The sequence below is a fragment of the Larus michahellis genome, chromosome 3, assembly GCF_964199755.1.
Source record: "Larus michahellis chromosome 3, bLarMic1.1, whole genome shotgun sequence".
NCBI classification, from domain to species: domain Eukaryota; kingdom Metazoa; phylum Chordata; class Aves; order Charadriiformes; family Laridae; genus Larus; species Larus michahellis.
The window spans coordinates 87,886,524-87,912,049 of NC_133898.1; the positions used below are offsets into that span (position 1 = coordinate 87,886,524).

Below are 25,526 nucleotides of genomic sequence, written 5' to 3' on the forward strand. Positions count from 1 at the left end.
GAAGCTGTGGGACCCATGAGAAAGCTGGTGACAAAGAGCTTGCTATGGGTCAGGTTAACTGTCGCTGCAAAGTGCCTATATGAAAGGGATAGTAGAAAGAAGACTGCAAGACAGATGAAAATGTTATGAATTGTGGCTCTTGGAGTGTAGGTTGAACCTGAATGAGAAATATTTTGAGGGAACTCTAAAGTAAATGTACTATATTGTAGCCGGGTGTGCTGGAATAAGTTTTGTTAAAGTGGATCGTTTTTATAACGATGTATAAACAAACAGGTTTTGCTTTTATTTGAGAAATTTTGTAGAAATATGTTAAATTCAGTAAGATTTTCAATGGAAAAAACAATAATGATTTGATAGGCAAAAAATTCTATAGAAGTTATTTTCCTCAGCTCTGTGAATGTAAAGGAGCTGCTACCAGAAGCTTGACTATTCATTCTGGAATATGAAAGTGGTTTTGATAGAAATAAAATAATCAGTAGATTAGACAAAAATACTGAACTTTAAATCAGTCCAAGAGAAAGGCAGAAAAATTATATTTTTATTGACAGTCATGATACCTTCTGTAGAATCTTGATACGGAATCCTTTAAAATGATCTGCAAACCTTCCCCAGTAGTTTAAAATATTTTTTTTGCCTTTTTTTTTCTCCTGTCTTAGAAATATGGGAGAAGCTCACTTGTGATTTTGTATGTGTTCTTTTTGATGTCTTGTACCGAGTAATGTTATTTTCAACATTAACCATATTTTAGGGTTTATAAAGAGATTTGTAGAGAGCACAGGGGCAAGGGTTTCATTTTCTGATCTCTTATGGTAGATGTCATTACACTTGTTTTCCTATAAATCTTGCCCATAACTTTGAGTTGTAACTAACTTTTGTGTGTTTCAGTGTTTTTGAAAAATTGATACAAGTCTCTTGGTCTGAATTTTTCAGCAGTTGCTGAGTAGTTGCAATCAAATTGGAAATTGTATGTTACATTTATTATTCTGTTTAGAGTTATGCTGCATGCAAGACGATAAATTCCATGTAATATTTTCTCAGGATCTGTTTCATATTGAAATTGAGACCAAATAAACTTCTCTGTAACTGAAGAAACCCTTCAATATTATTTGCAAAATGAGTTAATGGAGCATACTTCAGCAGCTTTTGATTAAATAGGGAAATACAATCTTGAGCTACAACATGAGTTAATGGGTGACTTCCTAGTAAAGTTATGCTTCTCTTTGTAGGTTTGGGGTTTTTATGGGTTGTGTTTTGGGAGTTTTGGGGGTGTTTTTTGGTGTTGTGGTTTTTTTTGGTTTTTTTTTTTTGGCAGGGGTGTGTGTGGGTTTTGTTTGCTTGTTTTTTGATGTTAATTACTTAAAAAATAGTGTGAAAATCTCTCACTTTTATTACTGAAGGAGCTTTTCCATGGAAACAAGCCTTTCTTAAATAGGAGTTTTGTGAACTGGGAACTGCTGTAACTATCCATGCAAGACATTTGATTTGGCCTACTGTTTAACAGGTCCCAAGTAGCACCCAACCACTGAGTAGTGCAAAATCCCTTCAATTAACTGTCAATTATTTGTGACAGGGAATTATAATGTACTTAAAAAGATTGTTCCTACAAAGGATTTGAATCCTTCAGTTGATATGCATATTTCTTTGCTTTGCATTGTTATAAAAAAAAAACAAAAAACTGAAATAGTGATCTCTTGTATTACAATAAAACAAAAGCGTGCTTTAAAAATTGCCAGATTGACTCATTTAAATATTTTCGGCTGTAAATTTAATAATTTTTTTTAATTTGTTCGTGTTGCGTGTTCCAAGCCCTTCTTATCACATCTGTACAGAAATTGTTAGTGCTTGTACTGCATAGGATTTGAACGTCTGTAATATGTCATCTCACCCGGAGAGTGGCCCAAATGAGAACTCTCAATTTAACTGTCTTTTTCAATCTCTGGTATGAATAGATTTCTAACTAGGATTGTTTCTCACAAACAATTGGTGTCTTGAAAGTGTCATTCCAGTTGGCTGGCATGAGACAAAAATAACTCAGAAGCTATTAAAACTATTAGATTACATGGATAACTATTAAGAACTAGTTAGTTTATTTAGTCTCTGTTTCTATATTATCAAAAATAAGTTGTTATTATTGTAACACAGCTGATTTTTAATAGGCTGATTTAGACTAGCAACAAAGTATAGGGTAAATCTTGGGGGGGGCGGGGAATCAAAGCAGCACAAAAAATGGTTAGAGTATTTTGTTGCATTAAGCATTTTATTTTTGGTTTTGGCCAAATGCAGATGCTAATAAGTATTGAAAATATACACACATATAAACATGCATGCACATGGGTGTATATTTGCAAGAAGAAAAGTGTATAATATAAATACATAAATATGCATCTAAATTAATTCTGTGTTTAGTTCTTAGCTAGATCTTACCCTTGCAGCCTTTTAAGTGCTCTCTGAGCAGGGTGCTGCAAGCAGCAGCATTTCTGTTGCTGAAATACAGTCACCTCATTGAACTTCCTACCAGCACACCTCTTCTCTGTGAAACAAGTGCCAAGAAGTAGTATCCATAACATCTGTGTTACAGCAGCAAGACTCTTGGGTATCAGTGGAATTTGGCTTCAACGTGAGCTGAATCCCTGTGGGAAAAACAGAATCAGGGCTGATCCCTTTGCTCTGGGAACTAAACCAAATCCCAGGAACCTATTGTGGGCAGCACACAGTGTGAAACGAGTACAAATTTGGTCATTCTAATCACTTTTCTGTTAGCATCCCTGCATCTTTTTATAAAAGGATGAATTTTTGTTAAAATCAATTTTGTTTCAAAAAACAGGTATGTTTTTGTGGGAAAGGCAGCTTAATAAATTCCATCAGTATAGAATGCTGTTGATGATGTGGTTACTATTTTTATAAGATTAATTTTGTTAGCCTTTGCATTTTGGTAGGACATAGCATGCTAATGGCTGTTGTCAAAACTACTAACAAATAAGAAAATCCATCTTCCCGTGTTTTTATCAGAAAGCAGTGCAATAGTTGTATGTAGTGGGTGTATGTCAGGTACACTGGGCACGACAAAGAAGGTAAGAGTGATATAATAAAAGGAGACTTTAGATCTTCACCTTATAGTATGTGAAGATGAAACATCTTCACAGAACTCAATCTTCCGTTCAGAGAACATACTGGTCAAGTTGGTCTAGTTGGAAAGCCAAAGTAGCCTTAGGACAACTCTGTTAAAACTTTCTGACTTGAAGCAGGTTTTTTTTACTGCCGATTATCTTCTGATAGACTGACTTTTTGGTGAAGAAAGGAAACTTTCAGTATTTCAGTTTATTTTTGCCCATGGCATGACTTAATATCCCAAGAAAATGTTAAGAAAACTTGCTAAAAAATTGCCGTGGACTAGGTGCAAGAGAGATGCAGAGAACTGTCAGTAAAGTACTTAACAAAAGTTATGACTCATTTCAAAAGTGATGGTATACTGAAAACATTTCATAATATTTTTGAGATCTTCTCTAGCCTGTTGCTAAGCCTTTAACGTAATCTGAATGCTTGTGGGAAACATTTTTAAGTTTAATGGTGTTTAAGATCTCTGTGATGTTCTGTTATTTCAGTTCTTTGGAAATGACAGCTCCTGGTTCGGGGAACAGAAATAGACCTAATAAGATACATATTCCTCTAAAATCATCAGTAATTACAAGTTTTGCACCATCCATGCTTATGGCATAGTACTGTCCTGAATGTAAATACCTCTTAGTATAGAGAAACCAAATCTAGATCTTATGCCTTGATCTGCATACCCCAGCTTCTCACAGCCTAAGGCCAGAAATGTGAAGTTTTTAAATGTACATGCCAGGGTCTGTTTTAGTCCAGATCAATCTTCTTGCTTTGGGATTGGGGAGCTGGGTCCAGGAATGAGTGAGTGAATGAGGAAGAGGTCAGGACTACCCTTTCAGTAGCTCTTCCAGCTCTAAATGCTGCTATCATCAAGGTTGTAATTCCACAGATAGAGCTCTTTGCAGGTACAGTAATCCTTGCATCCAAGTTTCATTGCAGGATCGCGAAGGGTTACAGAGCTTTTCCCCTCTGTTCTTACAAAAAAGCCTGACTAATCATTTATAATGGGGGGAAAAGAGGAATGTAATTTGGAAATAGCGTTAACCCCTGACTGCCAACAGAAAACTACCCAAGCAGTCTTACCCAGTTAAGAGCAAGCTCTGCAAGGTACTCAAATTTAGTAAAATTTTCCATATTTACTTTGAAAAATTGCTTTTATTTTTTCCTTTCTTGGAGGCTTGAAGAGGAAGGACTTTCTAGTTTATGGTGATGTTTTGGATGCTTTTCTAAATTGGCTTTAAAGATATTTTTTAATGAAAGTTGGAAATACTTTCTATAAACACTTAAGTAGAGAGAAGAAATGGTTCTTATGTCTGAGAATGCTAAGTCTGGTGGGAAGATCTGACAGGTTGTTGCTGCATTTAATCTGTCCAAGTTCCTGGCAGTGCTTTCTGCGTGCTTGCAAACCTGTTCGCTTCTTTGACAATTCAGAAACTCAAAGAGGGAAGATTAACACTTTATAACACTTATCTCACTAAAGAGGGAACAAACCAAGTGGTGAAAGTCTATGATAATCTAATGTCTAGATTTTATCTATTTCGTCCATAACTAAATTTGAGACTTGTGTTTTTCCTTCCTATCTTGTTGCATGGAATAAATCTAAAGATCAAATTTTTGTGCTGATAGAAAACAATTTGTATTAACAGATTATCAGAAAACTCTTTCAGACACTGACTTCCATTGTGGCTAGATAATGGGTTTGTACTGCAGAAGGCAGATTTTTCAGCAGGCACCAGTCTGGCAAATCAAGCCTTACGTTTTGGGTATTTAAAGTCTGTTTTAAGTTGATTGCAGGTACAGAAACTCAGAACTTGAATGCTTGGAGGAACCAGAAGATTATGAATGGTTTTAAAGTACAGTTTGTTCTTATTCCTTCACTTATAGTAGGTCATTGTAAACTCATTGGCTGGTTAGTCCTCCAGTCTCCATGTACAGCATTTCTTAAGAAACTTGTTCCTGAAGGATCCTGACATCTTTTGCTCCGGTGTGGAGGTGACTTACCTGCCAAAAGCTTCTTCTGGCAGAAATTAAAGTTGTGTAGCCTTTTAAAAAACACCATGTGGAAGTGTCTGTGTCCCACATCTTTGTTCTTTTGATTGTTATATATGAACAATATTTATAAATAAATCAGGTCACTGGGATCTTTCAGTGTGACATAAACTCTGGCTTCCGTCTGGGAGCATATGGAAAAGCTACATTGAAAATTTATGCTCTCAGTTAACAACAGGTATGTTATGATGGAATATACAGCTTTTTAGCTATGTTAGGCCCAGTTTACAGAAATAACTTTAACTACTTGAGACATAATAGCATTGTGCTGATGATTGATTGGTACGAAAGCGTGTAAGAGAAATGCTAAGATCCTGCATTGGAACTTTCATGGTTTGTTCTTCCTCTGTAGACCTGTTTTCTTGTCCTTTGTTTTCCCGATACTGTTACACTGATATCTTTGTCATTTGGGCAAAATTTATTCAGCTTCTTTATGATGCTCAGTATCACCCTGTGGATTTAAATGATGCTTTTTCTGAGAGGGTTTGGGGGTGTCAAGGTCAGAATCCTGCTGTTTAAGGGTGTATTTTGATAGATCCCGTAGGACTTACAGCAGCTAACTGCTGTGTGCTTGTCTACAAGGTAAATAAATGCATCTGAATGAGATCTGTAACAACATGCTACTTCAGTCCTGGCAAATGTTAGTATTAAATGGTGAGGTTCTTATGTTCCATTTGTGAGATAGCTGAGGATCTCTTTGGCTTGATGAAACTTAGATGCCGTAGTCCTGCCTAAGGTCTATACCTTCTGCAAGAAAGGAGCATGCCATCTGCCTTTTGTCAGGGGACACGGCGTATTCTGCCTCTCCCAATAAAAATAAAGCTTTATTACTGGAAAACCTTTTGCTGTTCTGATCTTGTCCTGCCTTGTGCGTAAATATGTCACTGGCTTCTTTTTTTTTTTTTTGACAGGTTATTTGGAAAGAGAATACTTTGCTGAACAGAACAGCACAAGATGACTTATGATTCTTTCTCTTCATGGGAGCCTGTCTGGATTGGTATGCTTTTTTTTTTTTAAATAAAATCTGTCAAACTGATGTGTACTGATTGCATGTATAATGCAAAGGTCCACTTAAAATTTAGGAAGCCAAGCATTTAGAAAGCTTCCAACTTGTTAATTGTATGTTAATAACTAGGCAGAGACTATGAATTCAGAGTATGTTTTCAATAATATTTTCAATGTTTGTTGTTCTTCTAGGCACTACAGTATTCAGTTAGCTCATCAACATGAATATGGTTAATATGACCATTGAACTAGTGGGAAAGTTAGAAGTCAGGGGGAATATTGTGACAGTACTAGAAATGAACCTAGCACTATGTAAGACCTTTCACGTGATCTACAAATTGAGAGCATGATTTTTCCCAAGAGCTAAGAAAATAGAATTATTCTTTACATTTTGCATATTTGTGGTTTAGAATAGTAATAATGATTCCCATGGCTGACATTTCTTGACAGTTAATGGCTCTCTGAATTAAGGACAGAAAGAAATATCCTCAAGAGGGCAATTAGTTGTACTTAATGACCCAAAGCAGAGGTGGCTGTTTCCCACAATACTTTCCTATGAAAATTGCCACAGTAGTGTTTACAGAGTGGAAAAAAGGAAAATTTCGTAAATTAAACTAATGCCTCTTGTGAATAGTTTTATGGGTCATCTACTCATGCAGTGTAGTTGATTAGTTTCAATTTAGGATATGTAAATAGGTATTAAAACTGAAAACTGCTAGTTTCTGTTAGGAGGAACAGTTAAGTGAGTAAGAACATTGTCCCTGCTGATTTGTGCTCTGACTCATACTTTGCACTGGCTTTAGCAGAAAGGATTCCACTGCAGTATGTTCCTGCCTCTTGCCATTTATGTCCCAGGCTGCTTTGTACAATAATGGGGTGTCAGAGAGCACGTAGTTCAGTATTTTTTATCAACACATACATTTTTTTGAAAACAAAAGAAGCCCACGGCCTTCATGTTTGTTGTTGACTTTATCTTTTTTCCCCTAGGAATATTTTGCTTTTTTAATGTTTTTTTTATGTTGCAAAAATTGTTTTTGCCAAAGTTTACCTTCAAAATAAAACCACTGGTAGTAGCTATAAAGCATGCAGAAGCCTCCCATTTGTGACCACTTAAAACATACCCAAGAAATAGGATCATTGTACCAGGCATTGCTAACTTCAGGTTTTTGAAGACTGATTTCTGTGTGCTGGACCAAATCTTGGTGCTGGGCAGTACTGAAAATATGCTTACTTTTAGCAGATAAGTTTAATAAATTATTGAACATTTTGGCAGCTGTTCATAGCGTGTTCTGATCTGCATTAAACATAACTGTTATTATGGTACTGTTCCCTATTTTGTCTGTGTTGGAGCTACTGGTTTTGACTGATGTTGGCTTTGCATATAAGATATAATCTCTTATTTCTGGGTGAGCATGCTATCCAAATTTTGAATGGAAACCTTTTAGTCACAAGCTGTTAAAAACAGACGCCATAGTTCTAGCAATAATTATATTTGATGAATGAAATTTGTGTGGTATTTAGCTTTAAGTGTGTACTTCATTGAAATAATTGTGTCTATTATGTTCCATAAAAAGCAAGTTGCATATGAGTGAGAACCTTGCTTGAGGGAAAATGTGCATACCCAGTAATTTTCAGCACTGAAATGGAGAAGAGTGATTGTGTGAAGCTTTTTTGCATCTGAAAAGAATCAGTGAAAGTACATGTTCCAAAAGTGAGAATGCTGTGACAAAAAGGTATCTGCCTCCTGCATGAGGACTTTGACCATCAATAAACTTACCTATTTAAACTGCCAAAGCATGGTCATCTTTTACAAACTGTGTGATTATCATTCAGCAGTGAGTCTGGCTTTGAATTTACAGGATCTGTCTTTCTCAAAAAGCGTGTGAGGATTGAAATTAAATTGCTGTGAAGTTTGTCTTATTGGTCCCTTTCTTTTAGCCTTTCAGCTTGAAATTTCTACCTTTATGTAATTTTGGGAAAGTTGGAAGGGTAGAAAGAGGGATGGAGGCTCATGATTAATAATCATGTGGGTGCTTATGGTAGAAGCCCTTTAAGTACCAAAAAATTAAAAAAAAAGAAAAAAAAGAAAAATTTATATATGACTGCATGACTGCACAAAAGGGATCCTCTTGAATTTATTGGCTGAGAAGCCAGTCGCTTTTATGATGGATGATAGCCAAGAAAGAGCATAACTAGCTTGCCTGGAGGTTAGGTAAGCTTAACTCCAGAACACATTTAAGCATGCAGATTCAGTATGCAGCGCACGGAGAGATTTCATACCTCAGAGTGATAAACAGTACAGAGAAGGCTGCTATATGGAAACCATCAATCGGGAAGCAACAAGCACAGGAGCAACACTTAAGTTTCTTTCTACCTGGGATCCAAAGCCTGCAGTCCTCTTACTAGGTTAGGTGTCTTCTTTGCAACAGCTGATCACTGCTTACTCTTTCATGCTTCTGGAAAAGAAGATATGGCTGATGACTTATGCAACAGCCAAATGGATAATGTGTGCTTCCCACTTTAAGCACTTGACTAAGTCCAAGCAGCAGCTTGCATGAGGTCATTCTCCTCCTCTTAACACTGTACAGAAAAGCATACAAGCTTTACACTGAGGGGAGAAAGCAAAAAATAGGAGGTAGCTATTTGCTTAGAGAGCTGGGATGGTGGAAGAGCATACATGAGGTTATTTTTTAGTCACTTTTTCTGGGTTTGTTAGGAATGTTCTGTAAACACCTATGAGTTGTTTGTCCTTTGCTGTATACTGGATGTGACTGGCTTGAGAAATGCAGGGTTGCACAATCTTTTTGACTAAATTAAGGGTGCAGAACACTTTTCCTCCTGCTCTCCTTGTCTGGTTACTTCTGTTTAGAAAGACAATTTGCGATAAAGCAGTATTATCTAAAACTTTGATTCTTTATCTTGGAATGTTTGCGGGTTTGTTTTTTTTTTTGTTTTTCTCTTTAGAGCTTTTGTGGTACATATTATCATCTAAGCTCTGCTGAACTTCATAATTCAGAGTGTAAAGTTGTGGCATAAATATGTTTAGAGAGCTGTAAACTTTACCTAAGTGAGAAAATTCTGTTGTATATGTTTAAAGTTAGTGAAGTAGCTGTGTGTATGTGCTAAAAAATCAGATGGCCATGTACCCTTTGCAGTCAGCAGAGGGAGATAGGTGCTTCATGAGGGTGATTCACCTCTTCCTGACATGGACATCTGTATAAAGATCATGTGAAATACATTCTAAATTGCCTTCTAAATCCACAGAAGCTCTATGGCATCTACAGCATCCTGTGGCAAGTATTTTCACGATTATTTGTGAAATAATAATTTCCAGTTCTGGGCTCCTCAGTTCAAGGGAGACATGGACATGCTGTAGAGAATCTAGTGAAGGGCTGCAAACACAACGAAGACAGTGGAGCGTCATTTCTGTGAGAAAAGGTTGAGAGAGCTGGTACTGTTCAGCCTGGAGCAGAGAGGGCTCAGGGGATCTTATCAATGTATATAAATACCTGTAGGGAGAGTGCAAAGAGGACAGAGGACAGGCTTTTTTCAGTGGTGCCCAGAGACAGGATCAGAGGCGATAGGCACAGACTGGAACACAGGAGGGTCCCTCTGAACATCAGGAGACATTTTTTTCCACTGTGAGGGTGACTGAGCAATGGCACAGGTTGCCAGAGGGGTTGGAGGGTCTCCATCCTTGGATACTCAAAAGCCATCTAGACATGGTCCTAGGCAACTGACTCTAGGTGGCCCTGCTCAAGCAGATGTGTTGGGCAAGATAACTTCCAGAGGTCCCTTCCAACCTCAACCATTCTGGGATTTTGTGATTCCTTTGGCTTTTCCTATTCTGTTATGAGAGAGAGCAATCATTCACTTTCACTGTGCCGCTAATAATTCTGTAGACTTCTATGGTACCTTTTTTCAATCACTGTTGAACGCATATCAGGTGGAGCAGAACTTAACGTAGTACTGAAGATAAGAGGTGCCATGGATGTGTATTGTAGCAGGTAGTGTATATAAATATACAGTGTATGTAGATAGCTCCTGGTTTTGTTCCCTGTTTCATTGCTAACAATTTGGAACACTTGGCTGATGTTTTCATAGAGCAGACTATGAAAACTTGAAGACCTGTTCTTTTTCTTGATGGTAATTGTTGTTCTAATGTCTGTTACTGTGCAGATAACTTTTTTTTTCTATACATGCATAACTTTACCTCTAGCAACACTGAATTTTATCTGACAGTCTATTAGCTTGTCACTAACTGTGACAAGCTAATACCCTCTATACCCCTTTATAGTTGACCTTTGTTTTTGTTAAATTGCTCTGAAAAACAATTAATGTTCAGCAGCAGCAGATATCATGGTTTCACATTTACCTTCTCTCCCCTGTAAGTTGGAGAGCTTGAATGCCAGTATAGATTTTCTTTGTAGGATCAATCTGGTGACCTTTTGTCACTGCAAAATGTCTCCTCCTTCTGTTTCCTGTTTTAGACTGATCATTGTCTGTGAAAGGGCTTTACATTTATCCAATGGTGGGTTAGTTTCTTTTAGAGCCTTAGTGGAGAGACCTTGTCAAAAACAATCAGAAATGCAAAAGTTAACTTTGCTGGCTTACTGCTTACAGAGCTCTAAAAGATACTGCCCTGGAGATCTAATTTTCTGTACTCCATTTTAAATCCAGAATTATTTGTTAAATTTATGCTTTTTTGCAGTCCCTGCAGAACGCTACAGCTTCCTTCCCTCTTCAGTATTCTTGGTTTATGGAGTCATAAACCCCAGTGGAACTTTGGGTGAGATTTTCGTGTTCATTGCTAAAATCCTTGCTTATTTATCCTGGAAAGCTGTGTTAACCTTTCTGCTGTTGATTACAGATTTTATTCTAAAAAATATGTTAAAGATGACTGGTAAAGGAAAAGTTTATAAAGACCAAAGAAAGAAGAGTTTTGGCTACTATATATGCTTTAGCCTGTAATTAATATTGAGGCTTTCTCTAGAAGAGTTACTGTAAAATAAAAATGAACGGGAGAGAAAAGGAAAATCTAGAATAAAGTTATTAGAATTTGGCATTGTTGCAAAATGTCAATGTACATAACTTAGTATACTCTTGCCGAGTTTAACAATCTTTGAAATATAATAGGATAAAGTAGAAAATTATGACATTCCCTCCCATTCAAGCAGGAAGACCTCTAGAAAGTGGACTAGGTATGACTCAATGAAATTAGGATGTTTGCAATATTTCTTCAAGATATCATTGAAAATTAAAGGAGACAGAGAGGTTAATCATTTGTCTTAGAAGAAATAATGAAGGCTGTCTGGCCCTGGAAATCGTTTAGTGATATTGAGCTTGCAGGTAGGAAGGGAATAGCTTTGTTATGGAATGAGAGGAGCAGGTCATAGTGCTGATGTTCCTTGGTGAATCCTTGGCAGGAGCCTGAGCAGGCTTGCATTCAGATCACTAGAAGCCCAAGCTGGGGGAACGTAGGTTAGACCTTGTTGGCTCACAGTTCATTTCTTTGTTGGCGAAGTAGTATCCAGGGAAGAGTGAACTTTTGATCCTCCAAGAAGCACGTGGTTCTTGTGTAAATTCATAAAAGTGTTCCTTCCTCCCTTCACTTTTGCCAGATGCTGATACCAAACAGAACATGCATAAATACTACAGGCAGGATTTGTGTAACCACACGTAAGCTTCTTGAGTTAGTAGCACAAGCTTGTCACTGTGTACAGAGGTGGAGGAGATGGATTGCCCTCTGAAGATGCCTATATCCCTCCTCTGACTGAAAACATGAAAACAGATTGATGTGACTATTAGAGTCATCCAGAATGAATGAGGTGAATCCTACTTTGTGTTTCTGGCTATGGTGATCTGTTTTTTAAAAGGGCATAGAATCCTTCCAGTTTCCAGCTTGATCAGATGCTAGAGTACTCTGGGAGCGTTTAATTTAATAGCCCAAGATAGAGGGGAGGAGCTCTATGAAGAACTAGCACTGAAAAGGGGAGACAACTATCAACTCCTTTGCATTTTATTTGTCTGTAAGAACAGTACACTTAATAATACGATACATGTAATAATAGTACAACAAGACAGTACTTGTAAACTATAAAAGGAACTGTTGCATTGTGTCAGCATAACGATGGGGGAGAGAGTTCAGCAGAATTTCTAAGGATTAGATTTACAGGGAAAAAGAGGGTGCACACAGTTAAATTATGTGGGATACCAAGACGAATTAAAAAAGACGTGTCTAGACCAGTAAAAGCAGGAAAGCTTGCTGCAGGGGGAAGGGTTGTAGTGACTGAAGAAGAGTTAGTTTCCTGTGCCTTGGTATGAGTCAGTCACTAAATGAAACAAATTGAGAGATACTTTAATCCTGTGGATAAGTTATTTAATAATTAATAATAGGTTAGGATGTTTTACAGGTTTTTCCTGAGGCATCTGCTATTGCTGACTGATGTGGAACCAAGGATTCTGTATTATGTAGGATAGCTCAGATAGGTAGGCTTTTCAGTGCTTAACAAATAGGCAGATAAGCGATACTGATATTATTTAAGCTATTTGGAAATGTTATTAAAGTTTTCAGCTGTAGGCAATTTCAAAACAAAATCATGAAGTTAGTTTAAAAATTACGAGGTTTAAATAAAGATACTGATTTCATTTATTAATTCTTAACCAGTAAAGTTTGTTTTCAAACACGAAAGTTTTGCAGTCCTGGTTGTAGTAGAAAAAAGCCTGGTGATTTGGGAGTATTGTACAGTATCAGCAAGACTACAGGAGCAGGATCTATAAGAAAAAGACCAAATATTACAGGACTCCTGTGACTGGTGCTTAAATAAATTGTGTCCACCCGAAGTGTAAATATGTATTAAGGATCCTTTTGTCATTAAGGAAAGTGGAGCAATCATTTGGTTCCCATTGGTTTTAGAGAGTCTTACTTTGTTTCTTTAAATTTCTTTCTTTTTCAGGTGGAAATACTGACATGACTTTAAGAACTTTGACACTTTCAGACATTGAATTTTGATTTGTTAAATGACCAGGAATAAGATACTGCCTGAGCAAGATGAAATGCCTTGAAGACCTTTGGTTCTGCTTTCATTTCTCCTGAAGCAATGGTTTTCTCAGCAATGTTGACGCTGGCCCACTCTGGGACCTCAAATGCTACTTTTATTGTTTATGAAAATGCCTATACGAATTTTACCACTCCACAGTTCTTGCTTCGTAGTGGCACAACACAGCCATTGAGGTATAGTTCAGGTGCCGTGCTCACCACTGAGAGAAGTACTTTTCTGGTAAACACCACAGCTATCCTGCCATCGCAAGAAGTTTTCAGGAGCTTGAGTTTGCCACTCCAGATCATTCTTTCTGCTGCTATGATATTTATCCTATTGGTTTCTTTCCTTGGAAACTTTGTTGTCTGCCTCATGGTCTACCAGAAGGCGGCTATGCGATCTGCAATTAACATCCTCTTAGCAAGCCTGGCTTTTGCAGACATGCTGCTGGCAGTGCTGAACATGCCTTTTGCTCTAATAACAATCATTACCACTCAGTGGATTTTTGGGGATATATTCTGCAGAGTCTCCGCCATGTTCTTCTGGCTTTTTGTCATAGAGGGGGTAGCCATTCTTCTTATTATTAGCATTGACCGATTTCTTATCATAGTTCAGAGGCAAGATAAACTGAACCCTTACCGTGCAAAGATTCTCATTGTGATTTCCTGGGCGGCATCCTTTGTTGTTGCTTTTCCGTTATCGGTAGGGAATCCTAATCTGCAGATACCCTCGAGAGCACCTCAGTGTGTTTTTGGCTACTCTACAAGCCCAGGTTACCGAGCCTACGTGATAATTATCTTGCTAATTTCTTTTTTTATTCCGTTCCTGGTAATGCTGTATTCTTTTATGGGCATACTCAACACCGTCCGCCACAATGCAGTTCGTATCCATAGCCACCCTGATAGCATCTGCCTCAGCCAGGCCAGCAAACTTGGTCTCATGAGCTTACAGAGACCTTTTCAGATGAATATTGATATGAGCTTTAAAACTCGTGCCTTCACAACCATCTTGATTTTGTTCCTTGTCTTCATAGTCTGTTGGGCGCCCTTCACCACTTACAGCCTTATTGCCACATTCAACAGCCACTTCTACTACAAGCACAACTTTTTTGAGATAAGCACTTGGCTCCTTTGGCTCTGCTACCTCAAGTCTGCACTGAACCCACTGATTTACTACTGGAGGATTAAGAAGTTTCACGATGCATGCTTGGACTTGATGCCCAAATACTTCAAGTTTTTGCCACAGCTACCCGGTCATACGAGGCGGCGCATTCGACCCAGTGCCATCTATGTGTGTGGGGAGCATCGGTCGGTAGTGTGAAGCTGCGGTTGCTTGACAATGATTGTTATTTTCTGGGGTTATTTGTTTTTAGGCTTTAGGTTGAACTTTGTTTTGTTTAATATGGCTTCTTCAGTGTGGCCATATCTTATAACTTGATTAAATTATCCAGTACTCTGTGCAATTTTATGAGGAAAGATAAAGGGAGGGAAAGCAATTGGTTATAGATGGGTTTACTACCAGAATACAATGTAAACAAAACAAATGTTACCTCTAGGATTCCATGGAAATCCATTCTTTTAAATGAAAACTACATTTGTAACATTTTGTCAGGTTTATGCTTACTAGGCCTGCAATTTAATTGTAGGGACTTTTTATGCTGCTAAGATACAGTATATTTAGTTGGTGTAATTTTTCTGAAAAATGTTGCTGCTGTCTGCCAATATATTAGAGCCAAAAAGTCTCATTAGATTACTTCTATTTAATTTAAACAATATATCAGAAGTTTTCATGGTGACACTAGAAAACTTTTTTCTTTTTTTTTAGTATTTCCATTCATATTTTTGTGCACTTTACAAAATTTACTATGGAATTTGTTCATTGGAATACTTTGTTCTGTATCGAAGGGGTATTATTATTATTATGATTATTTGTTGTATTGGTGAATTTCAATGAAAGACCCACGTAAGCTCTAGGAGGGCAATTTATGTTGATATAGCTACACATACAATCATAGATTTGCTGTTTTTCTAACAATTGATCAAAAGCAACATTACCTGCTTGGTTATCAGGGAAATTGTAAGGAGAAAATGGAGGAATGAAAGGGAAAGAAAGCAATGAAAATAGTGTCCTCAGGTTTAGGCTAACAGAAGATACAGAAAAATAAGAGTTCATGTTCAAATTGTTTCGGGGGAAAGGGTGGCTGTAGGTTTTACGTTAGGCTGTTACAAGCTATCCAAACCTGATGCTGTGCCTGAAAATCTCCCTGGAATTGTGACTTCGGGCCTACAATTTACACTGGGTTGGTATAACGCTGTTTCTGCTTGGAGCTCATATAAGGCTAGGTGTGCTCTACGCTGCTGAAACCATACTGTCAGGCGTTCGTTGGGATAGAATTAGAAATAGTAGGATAAACCAGCAAACAAATAGCGCATGAATCGTAATTGAGGCTAGGATTAGTCTACATGGTAATGACTGGGAAAAAAAAAATCCTCAACTTGCTTGTTTTCCTGTTTAAGTATTAGACTGAATCTATAAACCAATAATAATAAATAACAGTTGGCCAGCAGAGTTTGCTGGGGGGGATGCAAGTTAAATTCCCCTTTTCCCTCCAGCGCTACTTTACATTGATTTTCCATTGCCCCTTTTCCTCTGTAGCGCCTGCTGCCTCAGGGGTTTACTCTGCTGTTCTCATCTATTGAGCATCAGTTCTCTCCCTGAAATGCCAAACCACCTTTCTGATTAATGTCAGGCTGTCTTGGTGCCCACCTAGAAAGCAGAAGAGCAAAGGTTTTCCTTGATGATAACAATGTAGACTGGGATATCTTATTATTTTTTTTTAATCAGCTAAATAAATATTTAATGTAAGTAAAGTAAGATTTAGGTTTGGGCTTTGAAGTGAGATCCCCAATTGCTCTGAAGTGTCCATCTCTCTTTCAGTACCCCAAAGCATGGGGGCTTCATTTTCCTTGCACCCCGAGGACAAGATAATAGCAATTTTATCTATTTCTGCATAAATATTGAACTGAGGGTATGAAGGAAATGCCCTGTACTGTGTGGATGTCCAGGGACTGCTTCCTTCTCAAGGCCAAGTAAACATTCACACCCCAGATTTTATTTAGGTCTTCAGTGAAGAACTAATTTAACAGTTATCTCTGTTCTTCTCATTGACACATATTGGTAAAAGTGATGGCAATATTTAAATTTCAGGAGTCTAAAAGGAACAATTGTGAATTTAGTAATTTCATTTTTTAAAAAAAGCTGATAGCTGAGGTTGTGAGTTACATGTAAAGGCACCCAGGCAGTGGTGATGTTATTGATGTGCGTGCTTTCCATTCCTTGTCAACTTCGCTGCTGACGGTGTGGATTTTTCTGATCAAAATGACAGGCAGTAAAGGAGTTCCCCTGTAAAACAGAGTGGTTTAGTGTGTCTTTGCAGTATAGCTTTTATTTCTCAATTACATTTACATTGATAGCGGACGTTTATGACCTGGTTAGTATGGATTTTCTGTTCCTGAGCTGTCATGCCTGTTTATCTCTGAAAGCAGCAAAATTGTGTTTAGAGTTAATGTAATGGACTGAGAGCATACACTGTCTAAGATGGCAGGAACAGGTATTTTTGCTGTCTTCCAGAGCTATAATGTAAGTGGTTTGAATGAGTGTCGTAAAACATAGTAATTCAAGAAGGAAAGAAGATGAGTAATACAGGAAAGTCAGTGAAATTGCTTTCTTGAAGAGGGAGGGGAAAACATTTTGTGGGGATTTCATAAGCCCTGTAAGTACTGGCTGTGAAGTAGAAATTGCAAACATCAAAGAAAGTTAATTTGTCTTGATAATTTATTGTTTGTTTACATCGACTAACAGAGTTTCTGCTCAGAGCTGCATGATACTTGGAGGAAAAAAACCCACAAATTTTGTGTCCCAAATTCAGAAGTGACTTCCATGGTGATACAGTATTCACACTCAGCAGGTTTTGGAGTTGATCAGGGCATACAGTGAACAAAAGGGTGTTCAAAAAAAGAAAATAGGTGGCATAGAAATATCCCCAGGGTAATGATGTGTTTACACAACCATTTGGCCTATTGTGTCTAATATACTGTCTTTAGAGCAGTGCCTTGATAATTACAGCTGAAGTCCTAGGACCAAGTTGAAGACCACTAAACTGCTCAGTCTTGCTGTCTGTGATCCTGCCAAGATCAGCATAACCTTGATAATATTTGTAACGTTAAAACACACATGTCTTGGCAGGATTGGGGTGCTGAGGCATTTTAGTGGGCTTGTCCTTGACCCAAGACCAGGGATTTTAAAAACTGAAATTGATTTGTCTTCATTCTGCTGGGGAATTATAATCTTCTTCCTATCCAGAAATGATACTTGTTACTACAGTGTGTTCCCTCATGTTACATTTTCAGAAATGTTTGGTATGGAGGATTAAAATGAATGTATTTTGAATTATGTTGCAGTTTAATTCATTCTGTCAAAGCATGCTGCTTACACAAATCTCATTTGTACAAATCTATTGCTAAAATGATTCTTTTGTGCTCAGTTGTGTATTTTTGATACTTCTTGTTACTCATGTAAAAATATTTGTGTATATAGAGAAGAAAATGGTTTTGTCTCTTACTGCTTTCTGTTACTATTTTTTTTCACTTGTATGCTTAAAGCTTTCATATTTTCTTTTATTTGGGCACATGCATAAACAACTGCCAGATTTCAGTGGTCTTTCTGCAGCCATTTGAGATTTTTTAATTCTCAAATCATTCAACAATGCCCTCCTTGAAAGAGATTTTGATTTATTTTTATGTGAAAAATAAAATTTCAGAGCACAAGTTTGTTGCAGCTGGAATGGTGAGGAATTTCTTAAGTCAAATTTTCCAGGAGCTACTACTTTGCCATTATGAACTTGTTTGATCTTTTTTTGAGGAATAGTGATATTCTGATGTGGAGAAACTTTGAATGACTGTTTAAAAAAAAAAAAAAAAGCTGTTAAGTAGAATGGCATTGTCTTTTCTGTACATATTATACCTGTGAAAAATACCTGAGAAACAAACAAAAAACAATCAAAAAAAAATAAACATGAACATTCTCCAAAAATGTGATGAAAGTCTATAGAATGGCTCTATCTTTGTTCTTTGCATTTAATGCCCACCTCAATAGTTTGCAAGACTTTATTTATTTTATCTGTATATTAAATAACAGAGTGTTTGCCTGATTTAGATGGTTTTCTTTAAGCCAAAATGTTTCTTGTATAAAGAATGCACAGAATGCTCTCCTCTGAGATGTTGGGGTAAAGATATGTCAATATATCCAAAACAAGTGAAATACTATGCAGGGAAAGAGAGAGAAGGCCTAAAAAGAAAAGAACTTTCCTAAAAATACTACCTGAACTGGGTGTACTACCTTTTAGTTAGGACTGAGTAATTAAGATCATCTTACTGTGCCAGAAATAAAACAAGCAGTGGTACTGCATGGCATGATTCATTTCAACACAAGACAGTGACCTTTCTGATTCAAGTGCTGCTTGTTTGTATGTGACAGATTATTTCCCATATTAGTAGAATGAAAAACGTCCAGCATCTTGGCTGTTTTGGGGGATGTTTTTCAGCTTGCTAATGATTTAGCAGAAATTCTGCTGGAGTAGTTTCTCTAGCTGGTAAAGAGTCAAGGCGTGTCCCTAGAGAATGCCTGGGAGGGGCTGGTATTTCTAGTTGCATGGCTGCCCACATGCCTAATTTTGAGACTCCTTCTTCGTACCTCCACAGCAACCACTTCTTCCTCCCTTCTCCTCCCCTGGTCCCCTCCTGTCTTGCAGCAGGCGTGGTGGTGGCAGGAGGAGCTGGGGGTGCCTGGGGAAGCTGTGGAGCCAGCAAGCCTCTTGCATCTAGTGCTGCTGCGTCCTGTCTTGACCACAGTTTAGACCATCTGTGACAGGCTGAGGGTGAGTTATAAGAGAAGAGCTGTTACAGGAGCATGTATGTACAAGCATCATGTACAAGCATCATGTACAGGAGCATGCCACTGGTGCAGGATTCTGGGGTTTTTTTTCCCCAGTAGGTTACAGGTTTTATTCCACCCCTGTCTCGGCTACTGAGCTACAACAATCTATGGCCAATTCATGGCTGAATAAGAATCCCTTCGCTGACCTGTGTCTCTGTAAGTGCCCTGGGCACAAGACCTGCTGGTAAGAATGCATCAGAACAAAAGTTCCTACAACTTGCCCTCAAACAAAAATGGCATTCACGAAGGCAATCACAACTCTTCTCAGATACAAGGGGGAAAAGAGCTGTAAGTCTGTGACTGTAGAGTGTCATGAAGGAAAATGTGAGTTGTAATGGGTGTTACTTCTTAAGTGCCCCTTAACAGAGCTAGTTTTGGTTTTAAAATAGAAGTTACAGATACTTTATGCACAGAATATTGCGTTGTCTTATACTTTATTGTGCGACAGTGAATACAGCTTGGTATCAAATCACTAACAGTGCTGCAGATAAGTGCATAGTATTCATAAATATCCAAGTAGAACTTGTTCCTGTTTTATTTTATTATCCTGTCTAGATAACCAGCTTTGCTGGTGTGTGGGTGCAGAACATAGCAATAATGAGATGTATTCCTTGTTTAATTTGTGCTCTACCTTAAATAGATTACTGCAGTTCAAACCTCTGTGGTTGACCTGAAATAAAATTAAGCCTGTTCACCAATGTAAGTAGGAATTCCACTAACACTGCCCTGTCGAAAGAAAAGGTCTAGTCGAATAAATGGCAATAATTCCTCAAAGACTGATCTCCAAAGGGGATGTAATCACTGTTGGGGTAAATTTAACACTTTCTCCTTTTGATTTACCAGGCTTAGGCTCTGTGTAAAAGACGGTGGGGAGATTTTGGTGGCTGAGAGCTGTTCCTAGCCAGCTGGGATGGCAAGAAGCAGCCAAGTTTACAGGAAAATAGCAGTGCTAGAATATAATTTAAGCCCTCTTGTTCTTTGGGGGGGGGGGGGGAATGTTAGTGCTGTCTTTTTCTGAAGAAGTCATCCCTTTCAAAGGAAGGGAGATGAAGTGGCATCTCTTTCATCATTTCTTGCTTCTTTATTAACAATTGGGTTAATATCTGTGAGAAGAATTATTTTGAATTTGCTTCCCTGGACTTGGATTTCCTTCCCTTCCTCCCTGGAGGAGATCTGAAGTTATTGTGTATCAGCCCGTATGCTGTGGTGTGTTCTAGAGGAGGTGGGAGACGCTCAGTCCGCCTCCTGTGGACTCTTTCACGCTGAGTAACTTAATACTCCTTGGGCCAGAGAGAAAGGGTGAGTGTACGCGCAAGAAAGTGGGAGGCTGCGCTCCAGCCACCATTTGATACGAGGTTGTGTTAGATTTTTGGGAGAGCAGCAGTGGAACCCAGTTGCTCCGTCATCACTGCTGCATGCAGGAACTGCCCCAGCCCACATGTCTCTCTCTTGTAGTGAATAATGTTCTGTTCAAAGCGGAACGGCTTTTACAGGAGGCAGTGAGAGTGCCCTTTCTGTTCTTACCTCAGATTAGGTAATAATCCACTGATTAAAGCATCAAGGAGAGATAGAAGCAGTGGTTTAAAATCCTCTGGGATCCTGAGAGGAACTGAAATCATATCTCCTTCCTAAACGTATTCACCACAGAATTATTAGGTTAAGGGAGTGGTCTGCCAAGACTTTTGGCTTACTTTATGAGGTTTTTGCAGCCTTAGCTATTGGACGAACTCTGAAAAAGCCTATGAATGGACTTTCACATGCGACGTAGGTAACATAAAGCTTATTTTGTAAATTCTAGTTTGAGATGGGCATTGCATTGTTCGCTGCTGCAGCACTTCTGGACATATGCAGAAGCAGATGTATATGATGGGACACATCTATGATCTTTTAGCTATCTGTAGCACAGGCAGCTCCACCGATCATTTGAAGCTTATTTGCAGTCAGTGGAAATGTTTTCAGGTATGATTTATAGGAGCTATTTTGGAAGTTTCCCTTCCGAAAGCAGTGAGAGAAACAGCCTGGAAAAGCCAGTGTCTCTCCACTGACTGGTAAGGAAGCATGGAGATACACGTTCATGGTCAGGTTAATCTCACCCCAAATCGTTTAAGGAATTATAATGTGGGAAACTTAGGCACCTATGAACATCAGGGTCAAATGTGGATGAACAGGGCTTTAAGGCTCTACCTTTTGACTTTCTAAAGTGTCTACCTATAATCATTTTTGTGATTTCTGGGGATAAATGCACTTGAAAAAAAGATTGTGCATTTTAAAACTTGATTCACTCCCTCCAGTGCTTCTTTGTAGACACGAGACACAGGATACCTGCACCTTTAACCATGGTGTGGATTTTCTCCTGAAAAAGTAAATTGGCCTCAGTTGGTCCAATTTGTCTGAAGGAATTAGACCACTTCGCTTCTGTGTGAGAGCATCTACACCAACGTCTAGCATTGTTCAACTAGAATGCATTACTGTTGTACCTGTAATTACTTGGTCCTTGATTTCTCATGTTCAGGTGTAGACAAGTCTTTATAAAGTCACTTCTAAAATTACCCAGCCTTCTAACTTTTTAAGTTCTGGTAATTATTCCTTTTCTGTTATTTCAAATTTAGAAATCCAGAAGGTATCATTGCATAGGCTGAGCTGCTCTCTTAGCTATTTTGTTGGACTAAATGGAGGGAGAAATGTGAGATTTTTAAGACTAAATGGAAAGTAAAGGGACTTACTTGAGAGGGCCTGACTTTGCAGCCTGCTAATTTGAGCGAGTTGGAAACCCCAGAGACAGTCCTAACTGCCTAGCTGATTTTGGGGTTCGTTCGGTGATTACCTGATGTGAAATGCATCAGCAATCCCCTAAATGGGGGTGGGAGTTGAGGCTTCAAGTGTCCTGGTCTCCAGGCACCAGCATCTCACTCATTGCTGTGCACTCTTCTTCTGGCCCCACAAAGCTTGCGCTGCTTCTTGCACTGTGTTGTGGGAGAGGCAACCAGAACTCACTTTGCCTCTTCAGCAGCACGTGCTAGCCATAAGGCTGAGAGATTAGTCCGTTTTCCACGTGGCCGGGTTTTAAAGGAGATGAGTTCTTTCTAGTTAGTTACCTGCCTTCCTCCAAATGGGATGGAGAAGTAGGATTTCGGGTGGGTGCAGTGGGGGATGGAAGCCAGGACTTCAGCAGGAAGGTGTCAGTCCTGCCAGACTTTCCTTCTGAGCAGCTCTGTGCAGCTGCTTTCCTGGGGTGTGGATGACCTGAGGCAGCCCACAGAGGCGGCTGACTTTCTCCGCTCACGGCGCAGAGGATGCAGGTACCTGTTTCTGACCCTCTGAATGGGAGTCTGTAGCTCTTCTGGTACCTCTCTGGTCCTTAACCCCTCTTCCTTACCATGCAACAGGAGTTCTTTTTATTAAAGCAGGTCTCCAAGGGAAGAAGAAAAATTCAAAAAGCACTTAATATTTGAGATATTTTAAGAGGTGCTTTTGTTCGGACAATAATTAATTCATGTAACTTATATTACACAGGAGGCCAGAGTACATGACTGCAGTAATTCTTTCCGGCCTTATTCTGTATGGGAGCGTGATTCCGCTTACGTAAAACTTCACTTGATTAGTGCCATTGCCAAGGTAAGGCTGGCTATCGGTAGAAAGAATTTTGGACATAATTTAAGGGGTACAAAGAAACAGCCCTTTCCAAGAGCATTGCTAACCTTTGTAATTCATCTTAGGTCAACATTGGTGGCACTTGATTCTGGAAGGCTGGCTTTTCTAATCAACTTTCTCAGAGGAATTCATTATCTGAAAACCTGTGACTAATGAAAGATGTTTTGTTCTTTTGAAGTTCAAGTTAATTTCCATGAAGGTTACTATTACTAAGCAACAGATTCTGTGGAGTGTCTCTTGAGGGACTGAAACTACAATATGTACAAAAGTAAAGCAAAACACGGTGAAAAAATGATGAAATGTCCCCAGACAGAGAGGCCACGAATAGAGACATATGAGGCCTGTTTTAGAGCTTTCTTCCTTGAAAGCTGTTGTTTGACCAATGGAAAAACTCCCACAGGAGCTAAAAATCAGTATAAACCATATCACTGCCTACAGTGAACATAAAGATTCAGCCTCTCCTCGAATGTAGAGATACATTACAGCAGGCCCAAGGGAAAAAAAAATGTCCCAAATACAATTCAGCATACTCAATTCTTCTGAGAAAAGCAATCGGCTGTAATATATGTTAGTAATCAGCTGCAATACGTTGGCCATATTAGAAGAAGAATGGTTCTAGTTGGGAGGACAGAGTGACATGAAATGCAGGAGTGCTCTCTTAAGTCACAAAAGATGATGTCATCTTTTCTCCTATGCAGCTTTGGGTATGAGTAGAAATAGATATTTGCAGATTGTTTAAGTATAAAACCACACCTGGATACTCAGCTGAGATTTCACTCTGTCCTCTTACTTTGTGTTTATCCATTTGCTTTGCCAAATACGAGGTACAAATGATAGAGGATAAAGGAAAAAAAAAACCCACAAAAAGAAACCACAAACCCCACAATTACTTTCAATAATTTTTTTGAATGTTTGAGGAAGTTCCTTTGGTCTTGTCCTTTTTCTTTTTGTATTCGATTTGTGTAGCTTTTCAAGTGATGCAGTTTTCTAGCATAAAATTTACGTGAAGTGAATTTCAATATTTGTTCAAAAGAGTTTATAAACTTTACAGTAATAAAAATATCAGTATCGTATAACTTAACTGACTAATCATGGTATGTGTAGGTTATGTACAATCTGGAAATAAGTAAAATGGTAATTTTTGGGTTAATTTTTGGCTCAATTTTAACTCAAATATTTGAGTTAAATAATAAATATATCCGGTCATGAATGTCAGACACCCAAAGGTGAGGATAGAATACCCCAAATCATCGCTGTCATAGAAATCACTCTAATCGTTCCAGTCACAGTTTCTTTTTAGCAGAGTTTTGTTGGTTTGGTTTGGTATGTTTTTTTTTCCAAATATACATATCTTCTGACACTGCAAAGGAAAGACGTGTTATTATCCAAATCTTTATAAAGTGAGAAATGAGGCACAAGAGACATTAATTAAAAAAAAAAAAATAATAAGTAAACAGAATCTCTAGTCAGATGCTTCACTGTCCCTGGAGGTACTGAGGGTTGGCAGATGTCTACAGTTCCCACACTGCATGAGGTCTATTCTTCGGGCACGTCCAGAAGCAGCTGTGTCCTCACCTTGTTGTGCTGGAGATGCCTTGATCACACCAAAGTGTCCAGGCATTTAACAGCTTTTGCCTGCAGAGCTAATACAGTAATCTCATGCCCACCCTTTTCCTCAAGAACCCAGGACTTTAATAAAACACATGTATCCATTAAACAAGGACTTGAATTCAGGTGTCTCCTGCTCTGGAGACATGCCCCTGCTGCCATCGTATCTGGTAGTGATAACTGGTTTTGGACTAGTGAGTATCTTCGTGCCGTGTAGTGAATATGTTGGCGCTGCCCAGGACTGCCCCAGGCATTCTCTGCAAGCTGATGGTTGGGAGGTTGTTCTGGGAGATGCCCTAGCACGTGAGAAACATGGTGCCACAGAATCACAGAATGGTAGGGGTTGGAAGGGACCTCTGGAGATCATCTAGTCCAACACCCCTGCCAAAACAGGGTCACCTTAGAGCAGGTTGCACAGGAACGCATCCAGGCGGGTCTTGAATGTCTCCAGAGATGGAGACTCCACCACCTCTCTGGGCAGCCTGTTCCAGTGCTCTGCCACCCTCAAAGTAAAGAAGTTCCACCTCATGTTTAGGTGGAACTTCCTATGTTCAAGTTTGTGCCTGTTACCTCTTGTCCTGTCACTGGGCACCACTGAAAAGAGCCTGGCCCCATCCTCCTGACACGCCCCCCTTTCAGTATTTATAAGCATTGACAAGTTCCCCCCACCTCAGTCTTCTTTTTTCCAGACTGAAGAGACCCAAATCCCTCAGCCTTTCTTCATAAGAGAGGTGTTCCAGTCCCCTCATCATCTTGGTAGCCCTTTGCTGTACCCTCTCCAGCCCAGAACTGGACACAGTACTCCAACAGAGCAGTACGCCACAGAGCAGTATCTCTATCTCATCTTTTGCTGCAACAGTAGTGGTAAAGTTGGGATGACGGGACTCTGATCCACATGACACAGGGTAAAGCACAAGCACTGCCTTTAGGTAGCTGCTTGGACTGAGAAGTATAAATACTCAAACTGATAAAAAATTTAAATACAGAACCGGACTGGCCTGGAATTGCAGGTAAAAGAATTATGTTCAACTTCAGATCTATACTCAGTTCAGACCTAAAGTGGCTCAGCCCTTT

General features: G+C 38.8%; 1 protein-coding gene across 4 annotated transcripts in view; it reads left to right on the forward strand.

Moving 5' to 3' along the window:
- Positions 1-18,598, forward strand: part of GPR63 (G protein-coupled receptor 63) — a 32,717-nt gene extending 14,119 nt beyond the window's left edge. For 3 of the 4 annotated variants that reach the window (XM_074581089.1, XM_074581088.1, XM_074581090.1), the window contains 3 exons: positions 6,066-6,151; positions 10,871-10,948; positions 13,116-18,598. In XM_074581089.1, coding sequence (XP_074437190.1) covers positions 13,260-14,519 — 1,260 coding nt within the window. In that variant the 5' untranslated portion in view covers positions 6,066-6,151; positions 10,871-10,948; positions 13,116-13,259 and the 3' untranslated portion in view covers positions 14,520-18,598. The remainder of the gene's footprint in view (positions 1-6,065; positions 6,152-10,870; positions 10,949-13,115) is intronic. The other variant, XM_074581092.1, reaches the window with a different exon arrangement.
- Positions 18,599-25,526: the final 6,928 nt, after the last annotated feature.